Source organism: Diceros bicornis, chromosome 15 (assembly GCF_020826845.1).
Source record: "Diceros bicornis minor isolate mBicDic1 chromosome 15, mDicBic1.mat.cur, whole genome shotgun sequence".
NCBI classification, from domain to species: Eukaryota; Metazoa; Chordata; class Mammalia; order Perissodactyla; family Rhinocerotidae; genus Diceros; species Diceros bicornis.
This window is the reverse complement of record NC_080754.1, coordinates 23,278,850-23,293,055: the sequence shown is the minus strand read 5'-3', so window position 1 is coordinate 23,293,055 and position 14,206 is coordinate 23,278,850. Positions and strand designations below refer to the sequence as shown.

General features: G+C 36.4%; 1 protein-coding gene across 1 annotated transcript in view; it reads left to right on the top strand.

Moving 5' to 3' along the window:
- The window catches only part of KPNA1 (karyopherin subunit alpha 1), a 74,435-nt gene that overhangs the window by 52,342 nt on the left and 7,887 nt on the right, over positions 1-14,206 (top strand). Inside the window, exons 9-12 of the mRNA XM_058555903.1 lie at positions 177-340; positions 1,829-1,907; positions 6,922-7,047; positions 8,721-8,848. Coding sequence (XP_058411886.1) covers positions 177-340; positions 1,829-1,907; positions 6,922-7,047; positions 8,721-8,848 — 497 coding nt within the window. The remainder of the gene's footprint in view (positions 1-176; positions 341-1,828; positions 1,908-6,921; positions 7,048-8,720; positions 8,849-14,206) is intronic.

Genomic DNA, 14,206 nt, shown 5'->3' with positions numbered 1-14,206 from the left:
ACTGACAGTGTTCCCAAAGATAGAAATGCCGCTTGGCTACTTGCTGCTTCATCTCTTGAAGTATTAATCACCCCAGAAGTCACCAAGTGTGCGCATGGTTGCTTTCTGGAGTTTCTTACCTCACTTCTGGCTTTGATTCTGTTGCATCTCATGATCATATCATCTTCCCTTTACAGGTGTCTCCCTGTCTGAATGTGCTTTCCTGGTTGCTGTTTGTCAGTGACACTGATGTACTGGCTGATGCCTGCTGGGCTCTCTCTTATCTGTCAGATGGACCTAATGATAAAATCCAAGCAGTCATTGATGCGGGAGTATGTAGGAGACTTGTGGAGCTGCTGATGTAAGATATCTTTAAGAAAGTGTGTTCGCTCTTTTGTCCCTATATAGTTTTCTAGTTGCTGATACTCAAATATGAGTTAATATATTATACTGGTTTATTATACTTTGGGTTGCTGTCTTTTGTTACTTGTTTATATTGATGTCAAATCTATTTGTTCGTTTTGAGGCTTATAAAGAACCTCTCATTCTTCTGCTGTTAGCAATCCTTCAGTGGAAACCTTTGGAAAACTCTAATCTATGTAATTCCAGCTCATACTTAATGATCGGAGACCAGTCACTGGATAGCAAAAGGCATATTGCCACTAAAAATAGTCATTCCTTATCTTTCTGTTTCATTTAGGGCTTAATCTAGACTGGTATCAGACTTGAATTTTATTTTCCTCTGTCTCTTTGTGATGCCTTTGATTAATGGAGTGGAAGATTTACTGATGGCATAAATAATTTGACAGTGTATTAATCAAGTTTTTAGATAATACTATAAAAGAAAAAAATTAGAGTGATAACATAGTGGGGAAATGGTACAATTACAAGCCATGGGAAATTTAATTGAATTGGGTATAAAGTAGATGCAAGGATACATTGCCCCAAATGTGACATGTGGAATGGATTAGATAAGTATACTGTACAGAACAGAAAACTCTAGGGTTATAGCTAGCCACAGACTGGGTGCAGATCAGCAGCATGATGCTGTTGTGCATTAAAAGCAATATGATGCTGCAGGAGTCAGAAGTACAGCATTCAAAATCTGGGAAGTAATCTTTATACTCTTTAGTCACTAGATTACTATATATTTTAACCATTTCTTCTTAGTCCTCAGATCTTAAATGTGAAGGAACTGGCACAGTTTTGGAAGAGTGATCAATTTTATTAAAGGGGAGAGAAAACAGGATTTTTAAGGAAAGTTAAAGGATATTAACTTAATTAGGCTGAAATCAAGACTTAATATCTGTCTTCAAATATATCAAGAGTTTGTGGAGGGTTTTTTTGACCAGTAAGCCAGCTGAGGTTTAGTAGAAAGAGTTCACTATTGGAAGTGTGAAGCCTGGCTTTCATTTTCAAGTTAGTTCACCTATTGACATATTTTCGTCTCTGTGAAAATCATACAATTTATAAAACTTAAAAGTGCTGTTTATTTATATTTGTTAACTATTGCTCTCCATTATCTCGGCAACCATAAAGACCAAGTAAAGAAAAATGAAACCTATATTAAAGAATGAGAGGCAAAACTTGGAATCCAGGTGATGGAATATCTGGGAAAGATTATTAGGAAAGATTTGTAGTTTTTATCCAAAAATACTAGATAAAGGGAAAGACACCCCTTCTAGGGGACACCAAACATTGCATCATCACGATAGGGTTCCCTTAATTACCACCATAGGTACCTTTCTGCTCTAAGATCCTGTCACATTATTTGGTTTGGATTTAAACCCTGAGGAAAAGTGACTAAGGATAGAACTGTTGAATGTAACATTTCTTTTTATGGTTGCAGGCATAATGATTATAAAGTGGTTTCTCCTGCTTTGCGGGCTGTGGGAAACATTGTCACAGGGGATGATATTCAGACACAGGTATGAGTAAATGGTAACTGTTTTTTCCTTCAAAAACAGTACACTGAACCCCATGATTTTGTATCTATTGTAGTATTTAATTCCATATTATTGGGAGAATTGACACTTTGTTTCATTAATGTTTGTTTAAAATGTTGGCTTAGGCAGCTATAGTCATGCATCGCTTAACGATGGGGATACGTTCTGAGAAATGCGTTATTAGGCAATTTCGTCATTGTGCTAACATCATAGAGTGTAGTTACACAAACCTAGATGGTATAGCCTACTACACACCTAGGCTAAATGGTACCAGTCTTATGGGACCATTGTCGTATATACGGTCTGTTGTTTACCGAAACATTGTTATGTGGCACATGAGTGTACTTTCAGCACCTTCACTATCTCTGTCTTGACCTGTTGCTTGTCGCAATTTGGGGTTTCCCTCTGATATAACTTATCCTTTGGTCAGAAGGTTTATTTCCCACTACTCCTTCTACTTGAAATGGTTCTTGTGAACATCACAAGCCTTCAACAGCATCCTTTCTCTGTCTCTGTCTTCTTCATCTCATCTTCTTTGATAGCTTCCTCCTTTTTGTACATGATAAGTCTCCTGTGTGAGGAGGATTCTTCCCTCCTAGTTCCTAATGTCACCCCCTACTCCGTTCAACTTCTATATCAAGATATATCACTCACAGTGGATTGTTCTAGCCATTTTTCTTCTTGATCTCTCAGATGCATTGGTGTTGTCTTTAAATTATCTTCTTAGGCTTCTGTGGTATTGACATATTTTGGGTCTCCTGCATCATTGACCATTTATTTCTCCTTTACAAGCTCCTTTTCCTGTTTCTTCCGGTTTGTGGGCATCTTCCAGGAACTAATCTTTTCGCCTTATTCATTGATCTTATTTATAACTTCAGCTGTCACCTTTGTGCACACAGATTGAGAATTGAGAATTAGGTTTTTAGCTTTAGCTCTTTTTTAACCAGCTCTGACTTTTCAGCAAGACATTTAATGTCTTCACTTTCTTAATTTCTAAAATTAAGGAGATTGGGTTTGTTTTCTGAGATGTCTTCCAACTCTAATATTTACTTTAAATTTATTCTGTCCACAAGGGAACTCATTATTTTCCCTTGTATATTGGGCCTCTGCTTATTTATGTTCCCTATCTCCGTGAATGGCACCAACCGTTGCCCAAGCCAAAAACCTGGACATCAGCTTAATTCTTCTCTCCTCCACCTCTCTCATCAATCACTAAGTCCTGCTATTCCATCTCTACTCATCCCTTGTAGTGCTTAGTTCAGACATTTCTTGTACTATTCCCATATCACCAAAAGAATGCTTGTAAGATGCAATTTGATTATGTCATTCTCCTACTTAGAATCTTTTTGTGGGCCTCTGTTGTCCCTGGATGGTGTTTAAGATCCTTGAAAAATCTGGCACCTATATAATGGAATGCTATGCAACAGAATGAAGAAGCTCTTATGCACTCATATGGAAAGATCTCCAGGTTATATATATATGTGTGTGTATAAATATATATCTGTATCTATATATATAGATAGATATATATTTATTTGTTGTTGTTGTTGAGAAAGATTCACCCTGAGCTAACATCCGTGCCAATCTTCCTCTGTTTTGCCTGTGGGTCGCCACCACAGCATGGCCGCCGATGAGTGGTGTAGGTCCACGTGCCCAGGAACTGAACCCAGGCTGCCGAAGCAGAATGCACTGAACTTAACCATTAGGCCAGGGGGCCAACCCCTCCAGGTTATATTTTTTAAAAGGAAAAACAAGGGGCAGAATAGTTTGTAAAAATGGAAATAGGATGGAGAGGAGAAAAAAACAATATGTATGTTTGATTATATTTGTGTAAAATTTCTCTGGAAGGATACACAGGAAACTAATAACATTGGTTGTCTCTGTGGAAAACTGGGTGGCTGGGGTACAGGAATGGAAAGGAGGCTTTTAACTAGTCCTTTATACTTTCTGAATTTTTAAACTGTATTAATGTATTTGCTATTCAAAAAAAGTTGCTGTCTCTCCCCTCCCATACCATACTCTGTGCTCTTGCCATGTTTGTTCCTTGAATTAGCTAGGACCACACTCAGCTCTGAGCTTTAACACATGCTTTCTTTCCTCTGCATGGAACATCTGCCCCCACCCCCACCTCTGCTCTGACCATACCTCACATGTATCCACACTCTGCCACTGTCTTCTCATTCTTCAGGTCTTGGTATTAACATTATTTTCTCTGAGAAGCCTTGTTTGCTCCCAGACTCTAAAATTAGATGTTCCTTCTTTTATTTTGGATGAAACATCATAGCACTTATCACACTGTATTGTAACTGTCTAATTACTAGATTGTAAGCTTCTACAGGGGGAACTGCGCCAATCTTGTTCATTTTTGTGCCTCTATAATCAATAGTTCCTGGCCTATTGTATAGGGACTCAACCCTAGTGTATAGGGACTCAAAAAATATTTATTGAATGAAGTAAGATCTGAATATATACATCTAGTTCTGACTTCTCTCAAGTTTCAGTCCCATGACTCCAGTAGTTTGTTAGATACTTCTGCTTGTGTATCTTACATTTGTCCTTCTCAGTTTATCTTCTTCCCCCACAAAGTAAGTTCCAAGTCTTGATTTTTCCCATTGCAATTAATGATCCAGCTGTTCACCCACACTTGAATCTTTGCAGTCATATTTGGTGTCTCCATCTCTCACACTTTGTATAGCAAGTTACCAGGTCTTGCTGATTCTTATTGTTACCAGATCCACGTCTAATTATCTTATTTTGGTCCCTGTTTTCTCACACACAAGGGTTGTTGCTTTACCCACCTAATTTATCTTCCTGCTCTCTCAAGCATTTACCCCTCTCAGTTTATTCTCACTAATAACACCTTAATCTTTCCTAAAACACCCTTGTTTACATCATTTATTTTTCTCTTAGAAACACTGAGCTTCTTTAATGCCTAGGAGATAAAGAACATTGAAAGACTCTAAGGAATTTGTACTTCAAGATTTTAGTAGTATTCTTCTTTCTAGCCCACTGTTTATTTTTTGGGTACAGAACCCTTCCTTAATAGCCTCGCTGATATGTTCTTTTCTTCTTTTGGTACTTTGTGGTAGCCTATCTCAGCATTCTCTCATTTCCAGCCTTTCTCGCTGCAGTGTCCTCCCTTTTCTTTGCTTATGAAATCCTATGTGTGTTGCAAAACATCCCCCATCTCCTGTGAAGTCTTTTTTCCTGACTACTCCTCCCCAAGTGTTATCTTTTACTTTTGACATGTTTACCTCTGACGTCGTTGGCATTTTTAAAATTGCTTTGTGGCATCTTTTATATTGCTATTTTGAAGGACTGTACCTGTTTAAAGTTTTGTTGTTTCTCAAGCTATATTAATTTAATAGGCAAAAAATGGCTACACTTTAATTTGCATTTCTTTCACTAGTTGTGAGATAGTTTTCTATTAAAATTTTAGTTTCTCTTATCAGTTTGCATTAAAGATAGCAACCCTCTTATCTATTGCAAATATGTTTTCATGTTGTGTAATGTACATTTTAATTTTTGTATGATTTTTTTTAACATACAAAAATTTCGGGGCCGGCCCCGTGACTTAGCAGTTAAGTGCGCACGCTCCGCTGCTGGCGGCCCGGGTTCGGATCCCGGGCGCGCACTGATGCACCGTTTCTCCGGCCATGCTGAGGTCGCGTCCCACATACAACTAGAACGATGTGCAACTATGACATACAACTATCTATTGGGGCTTTGGGGGAGAAAAAATAAATAAATAAAATTAAAAAAAAAATAAAAAACGAAACATATAAAAATGTCTATTTGGTGAAATTTCTGTTTTCCCCCTGTAATTTCTTTCATTGTTTTTATGTTTGGAAAGTCCTTCACTATCTGCAAAACGGCTACTTTACTGATATTTTCTTGTTTCACTGTTTCTTTTTCATATTTACTCTTTAAATCAGTTGCAGATTTATTCTGGTAACTGTTTGGGGTTAAGAATTGATTTTAAAAAATGTTTTTCAACTAATTAACCCCTTATTGTAGTACCATCTATTAAGTAAGACCACCAGTCATTGGAGGAAAAAAGGATAACTTTATTATATACTTAATTATTTTTTTCTCTTTTTTTTTTTTTTGGTGAGTAAAGTTAGCCCTGAGCTAACATCTGTTGCTAATCCTTCTCTTTCTGCTGAGGAAGATTGGCCCTGGGCTGACATCCGTGCCCATTTTCCTCAACTTTATATGTGGGATGCCTGCCACAGCATGACTTGATAAATGGTGCATAGATCCGTGCCCAGGATCTGAACCTGTGAACCCTGGGCCGCTGAAGCCCATTATGTGAACTTAACCACTACCCCACTGGGCTGGCCCCCTACTTAATTCTTTATAAATACCTGCCTTTGCTTCTGGGCTAGATATCTGTTCTTTTGTTCAGTGATTGAATCTTGAGCTTGCAACATACTATTTTAATCATTGTAACTTTGTCATTTTAGTTTCTGTTAAAGTAGATCTTCTTCTTCGTGTTTATTTGTCTTATCTCCCTCATCTTTGTAAGTTGTTTGATAGCTAGGGGCATATCCTTTTTATCTTTGTATCCTGTGAAGCACCTGGTGTACTTCATTAAGTATGTATTGGTTCATTGATTACCAGGTGGAGAGTTATCAGAGGACTTAAAAATCTGAGACCACTTCTGAATTTCTGGCCACTTGGTATATTTACCCATCCAAAAGACATTTTAATACACTATAAGGATAGGACAGTAAATAACTAATACATTATTGTTTCTTATTAAATATACTTTTAGCAGTTGTGAATGTGTACAATGACACTTCTTTGATAATCTTAGAAACTAATTCTTACTAGCAGTGAATACTTTTTTACATATATAAAGTTATTTCTAAAATTTCAGGGGGAGACATTAAGTTATTTCTTTGCCTTTATTTTTTCTTAGAGTCTTTGAGTTAAAGACTTACTTATATTTGGATCAGTACAATAAGTAAAATTTTAAAACTTTTCCTTTTAGGTAATTTTGAATTGCTCAGCTCTGCAGAGTTTATTGCATTTGCTGAGTAGCCCAAAGGAATCTATCAAAAAGGAAGCATGTTGGACAATATCGAATATCACAGCTGGAAATAGGGCACAGATCCAGGTAATCTCATAGCACCGGTCTTTTTTCCTATATTTTTATTGGTAAGTAAGGTTTTTTCTGTCAGCCTTTAAAATATATATTTTTTTCATTATTGCCTTGGAGACCACTAACTTCCAGTGTTGTCTTGTTTAGTCTACTTCTTACTTTTTCTTATCCTACCTTATAGAAGTTAAGTCTTTTGAAACTTACACTTAGGCCTTGATTTTTCACTTCGCCTTTAATATCTGATGATTTGCTAAGATCCGTGAAGGTAGTGTGTTAATATTTTTGAAATGTTTTGATGGATTTTATGCTAAACCAGATTAGTTTTACTCTTGTCAAGTAAAATAATTCTGGTGGACCCATGTATTGGATTGCTTCAATTTTTCATGAACCTTTGGGGACCCATTTTTCTCTAAATGCTTATCTGCCCTTTACTTTTGTCCTTATCTCAGTGGGAGAGTAACCCAAGGTGGAAAACTAGCAGTGGGCCAAATGGTTCAGCATACTCCTTAAGAAAGGCTAGAACAATGGGTTGGAAAAGATATAAAACAGACTTATGGGACTTTGAGCTGAGTGGAATCATAGAGGTCATCTAATCCAACATTCTCATTTAGAGATGAAACTGAGGTTCAGAGAATTAAAATGATTTGCTCAAGGGCATCTCTCTTAAATGTCAGGACCACGATGAAGTGTCTTTCTGCTAAACTTTCCTCACTTCCTTCCTTGATGTAATAGAAAAGTTTTTGACCAGTTAGGCATGGTCAGTCATCCCCAGAATACTGTCAGGGACTGAGAATACTGTCAGGGACTGAGATTGATAGCTATTACAGTTTACAGCATGCATATGAGGTGACTTCAGCTGCAGTTGATTGCCCACTACCGCCAGGCTCTTATGCAGAACTTCTCATTTTCTTGATATGGGAATGATATGAACCCATTTTAGGTTTTTGAGCTAAGGAAAAACATGAAGAAAGTAATTTGAGGAAGACCACTTCAGTGTTAGTATATGAGAGGGAGTGAGTAAAAGTACTCTGGCCCAGCTAAAGGCTATTCTGGTAACCTGGGTGGTAGGTGGTGGCTTAGAATAGGATGACAGTAGTGCTAAAGGAAAAGAGGAGTTGGACTCAGGATGTTTTAAATTGAGAATGTAAAGGAGACTTGGTGACTGAATAATTTAAAATAAATAAATACAAAAAGCACGTTTGTGAACTAGACAGGCTTGAAAGGATACCTGATATAGAGGGCAGATGATATGTTGGAGGTGATTAGCAAATCTAAAGTAAGCTGTGGGCTACCTTGGGCTGGGGCTCTGGTGAGAAATTAGGACTGGAGGGTAACAACACTCATATCAGAGTAGATGCTATGAGAGAAATGAGAATAGCAGAGGAACAGAGAATTGAACTTTTATAATTTGTTATTGTGGGTGGAGCAAGAGAGGACAATAAAAGAGAAAACAACTCAGGGAGGAAACTAGAAGATTATAAAGTCACAGACTCCAGCGAGGGTATTATCAGTGATACCAAGTATAGCCAGCAGGTTATGGATAATGAGGACTTAACTCATTTCAGTTTATTTTTAACAGGGGCAGGGGTGTCATTAGTGAAGCTAGCTGAAAAGTTATAATTAGTATCATGAATATTTTTACAAATCTTGTAATTTCCTTTTCCACGTAATTTTTTCTTGAATTTCAGACTGTGATAGATGCCAACATTTTTCCAGCCCTCATTAGTATATTACAAACTGCTGAGTTTCGGACAAGGAAAGAAGCAGCTTGGGCCATCACAAATGCAACTTCTGGAGGATCAGCTGAACAGATCAAGTAAGTACTAGCCAGGTAGTATCTTATAAATTAAAGGGAAAATTACTGTGTCTACAATTAAGAATGCTCAAGTCTGGCCTCTTGGAAGATTGTTCTCAGTTTCATAATTAGACTCAAATGTATGTTTAATTCCTTATACCTATCCAATTTCTTCTTGCTGAAAATAATTCTGGGATGTGAGAAGTAAGGCACAGTTGAGGTTTGAGGCAATGGAAATATTTATAGAGGTGACTTCAGCCTACTCTGGAGCTGCTTGGTCACAAACATCTTGGGTAGTCTAGAAGGTTATTTGTAGAATCCTTAGAGTCCAACTTTGATAGCTAGCTCTTACTAGTTCTAGTTTAGATGTCTTAATAGTAGAATTGGGCCAGACTTGAAAGAGAGGTATATCTTAGAATAAAGTGCCAAATTGAATAGAGACAAGTGTCTCCTAAAGTACTTGGTATTCAGTAAAGGGAGAGATGTGTATTAGCTTGAGACTTAAATGGCCACTTGGATAGCAGCTTACAATCTTAGTGGCTCGAAAAGGCATAAAAATGGATAGGAATCAATTCCTCAAAGGAACATCATATAATTAAATGCTAAATTACGAACATCCAGTATTTCAGATAGGAAAAAAAGAGTTATAATGAAGAGAAAATGGAATGTACATTCAGCCTGCCTTAACTTTCTTTATGGGAAATTCAGATGAGGGGAAGGCAGTTTTCAATGAGTGTTAAAGCATTAACCCCTCCTTCATATGTAACGTTGGGAAAACATAGCTACTTCTTATATTGTTGCTTTGCGTGTTAAATGTAGGCACTCAACCAATGCTAATTTTTAGTGCTCTGTTGGGAATTTAAAAATGAAAAGGTAAAGTAGTCTGAACATTTCAGAAATTGATCAGATACAGAAGATAAGTATGTACCTGAAATAATATAATTTGAATAGATTAACATATGTGATAGCTATTTTTGTAAGGTTCATCATGGACAGGTTATTCAAGGAAGACTTCAAGTGGTCTTTAGAAGCGTATTTGTGAGATGAGCTCTTTTTCAACCTCCAGGATTCTGGTTCTGGGGTACTATGATTCTAATTATGCCACCACCAGATGGCAGTAATATGAAGTAATATAGAAGTTATTTGAACAGTTGATAGTCAAGCTTTATGTTCAAATTCAGATTTATAGTTCTTAATTGTCTCTACATTTTATACCAAATATATTTTCTTAATTGAAATGATTAAACTGTACACATATTTTAAAAACATTTCTAAAATACCATAGTATCTTTCATCAGAAAGTATCAGGGGTATTTTGCTCTGCTATATATAGAAGAGTAGAATGGCTACTATCTCTTTTTAAAATTCAGCATAGGTATTTATAATAATGAACTTAATTTTCAGTCCCCTAGCAGTTTCTTCTTAACTAGATGAAAAGTATCTTGAAAGATTATTATAAAAATATTACAGTCCAAATTACAAAAAATAAACTGACTTTATCACTGATAAAAGACGTCTGTGTGTGGCTTCTGCATATCCTTGTCGAGGAGACAAGATTTAGATGCAAGAACCCAGTTAGAATAACTTAGGAAATACTCATAATTTTAGATTAAATATAAACAAATGCTAATACATACAATGGTTCTTAAGAATGAGAGAGAAAGAATGTTGCCTGGAATTAGAGAAAGTTTCATGGAAGATGAAACTTGCATTTGGATAGAGATTTGGCAATTTTGGAGGAGAGAGAATAGCGTGAAGAGGAGTGTAAGGGAATGTACACAGTAAATGTTGGAAGAGGCAAATCAATCTTGCTATGGGTTCTTCTTTCACAAGGATGAGGAATTAAGTAATTTATGGACTTTGAAAACTGGGATAAAGGTCTTATTCTTGGATATTGGCAAGACGGGGAGTGTCTTTAACCTTGAGAGTGAGTGATATGGATAGTGTTTTGAGGAGAGAAAAGAGAGCAATTAAGATGCCATTGCAGTAGTTTAGTATAGCCATGGCCAGGATTAAGATAATTGCTGTAGCATGAGATATGGGTCTGGATATGGGAAAGAAGGATCTGTAGGGCTTGGTGGCATGCTGTAGGTAGTGAAGGAAAGGGAAGAGTCAAAGACGACTGGGGAAAATGGTGGTGCTATTGATAAAAATTAGGACACAGAGGAAACAACCTCTTGTTTGAGGGAGATGGTTTTAGACATGGTGATTTTGTTGCTCATCTAAAGAAATCTGGCTTTATCAATTCAGTCTCTCAAAACTCACTTTCCTCCATTTTAGAGTATCTGGATTTCTTCCCCATAAATTTCTCCTTCCTAAAGGAACTCCTAAATGTAAAATTACCAGTCACATCAGCTCACTCAGGTTTGACATATTAATATAATTTGAGAAATATAATTCACTATTCCAGATAATGTATTCTTGTGGACTAAATTTCTTTACCCAGAAAATTTTCTTAATAGTACCATTTTCTGCCACAAAAGTCAGCTAGCATTGATGACCAGTGATCAGTTTATCCAGATGTTTGAAATACACCACGCATGGGAGCCACTCCTAGTCTTTAACAGTACAGTTGTGCTTGTTTTCCAGTCATCTTTTCAAGTCTTCAAACGTCTCCTGGGGAAATATTCCTTCATTGTAATGCTTTTCTCAGAATAATATAGCTTCCTAGCTCCTACACAGCTCAGGTTCCCTGGTCACCTGTTTTGCTTTTAGGTACAAATTGTTGTCTTTGGAGAAACTTGCATCAATAGTGAAATACCACTATGGTGGTCTTAAATCTCCAAAGATGAGTGGTTGCATCAGAAAATATCACCTTAAATTCCTCTGATCTTGTAAGGTATTTAAGGAATAGTACTGTCAGCTGACTCAGCAATACCACCCCGTTGACCTGAAAGCAGAGCTTTTAATCCTGTATGTCCTTGGAAAGAAAGTTGTCATTTGCTGTGTGTGCGCACTTCTAGTAATCTATGTTAAAATAGTTAAAAGGGCTAGAATTGGTAACCCAGAACTCATTAAATGAATTGTGCTAAAAATACATGTTCAAAACTCTGGATTTACTTATTAGCACATTTTTGGGTAGAGTTTTTTTATAAGAAGGTCTTAGTCAATAATTTTTTGTATTTAAATTATTCACTTAGCTAATTATATACAAGTTCTAGAAGCTTTCTAGCCACCTTAAAATTTTTTTTTAATCCTCAATCAAGTTTTCACTACACTGGTTTTCATAAGATCCTGCAACTAGGCAGTATTACAAAACTAAATGAATTTTTTTTTTTTTTTTGCTGAGGAAGATTCACCCTAAGCTAACATCTGTTGCCAATCTTCCTCTTTTTTTTTTTCCTTGAGGAAGATTAGCCCTAAGCTAACATCTGTGCCGATCCTCCTCTGTTTTGTATGTGGGTCACCGCCACAGCATGGCTGATGAGTGGTGTAGGTCTGCGTCCAGGATCCGAACCTGTGAACCCAGGCCACCAAAACAGAGCGCACTGACCTTAACCACTATGCCATGGGGCCAGCCCCAAAACTAAATGAGTTTTTTAAAGGCAATATAAGGATCAGAGGCCACTGAGCCAAGATTTCTAGTGGGGAGAAGAGATCACATCAGGAGCAGACTAGGATCAAGTTTGAGGACAATTTGGAGATTCTGAACAAGTCACTGAAATACTAGTTGGTATTCAATAGACTCGTGTATAGGCCAGTGAAGTTTAAGTGCAGATGTGTAAGTCATCTATTTAATTAACTGCTCTAAAATTTTGCTGGTGTTTAGTGACAGACTTATTAATCTGTGGTTCCCAGACTTTTCCAGTTGAAGAAACTGAGGCACAGAGAGGTCAAGGGCCTTGCTCAAAGTCATCCAGCTTGTATGTAGCACAGCTGGAATGTAATAGTGGTGGATCTCTGGGTACATTTTATTTTTCTTTGTGCTTTTCTATGTTTTCCAAATATTTATAATCATAAAAGAGGCTTGGTTTCTGTTTTTTAAGGAAAACAATGAGAATTATATAGATATGTTGAAGGAATGGTTGACAGGTTTTGGTGACTAAAAACTATGTGTAAAGGAAAAGGAAATGGTCAGAAATGGCTTTAAGCCTGACGACTGACCTGTTCTGTTCATGGGATATATAGTCTTAATTAAAATTAGGCACAAAACTATTAAATTCATTCCTGAGTAAATAATAAAGCTAAATATGATATAAAACTAATTTTTTAAAAATAAAAACTTTTAAGAACATTTTTAGATTTACAGAAAAATTGAGAAAAATCTTAGATTAAAAAAAAATAGTAGAGTTTCTTTATACTTCCCTCCCCTGCAGAGTTTCCTTTATTATTAGTGTGGTTACATTTGTTATAGTTAATAAGAAAATACTGATATATTTTTAACTAAAGTTCATAGTTTATATTAAGGATCACTCTTTATGCTGTACAATTCTGTAGGTTTTGATCAGTGTATGGTGTCATGTTTCCACCATTGCAGTATCAGACAGAATAGTTCCACTGCCCTAAAAATCCCCTCTGCTTCACCTATTCATCACTACTCCCTTACCTCCACCCCTCAAATCCCTGGCAACCACTGTGCTTTTTAGTGTCTCTATAAAGTTTTGTCTTTTCCAGAATGTCATATATTTGGAATCATATAATATGGGGTCTTTCAGACTGGCTTCTTTCACTTAGCAATATGCCTTTAAGGTTCCTTCATGTGTTTTCATGGCTTGATAGCTCATTTCTTTTTATCACTGAATAATATTCTATTGTCTGGATGTACTACAGTTTCTTTTCTTTTTTTATTGAAGTAAAATTGGTATATAACATTATATAAGTTTGAAATGTACAACATCATAATTCAACATCTGTATACACTACAAAGTGATTACCACTGAAAGTCTAGTTACCGTCCATTACCATACAATTGACCCCCTTCATCTATTTTGCCCACCCTCAAATCTCCTTCCCCTCTGGTAACCACCAATCTGTTCTCCGTATTTATGAGTTTGTTTTTATTTTTGGTTTTTGATCGTTTGTTTTTTTTAGATTCCACATATGAGTGAAATCATGCGGGAATTGTCTTTCTCTGTCTGACTTATTTCACTTAGCACAGTACCCTCAGGGTCCATCCATGTTGTCACAAATGGCAAAACTTCATTTCTTTTTATGGCTAAGTAGTATTTATTCCATTGTATATATATACATATACCATGTCTTCTTTATATATTCATCCTTCAGTGGACACTTTGTTTCCATCTCTTGGCTATTGTAAATAATGCTGCAGTGAACATAGGGGTACATATATCTTTTTGAAGTGGTGTTTTGTATTCTTCAGATAAATATCCAGAAGCAGAATAGCTGGATCATATGGTGTTCTATTCTTAATTTTTTCAG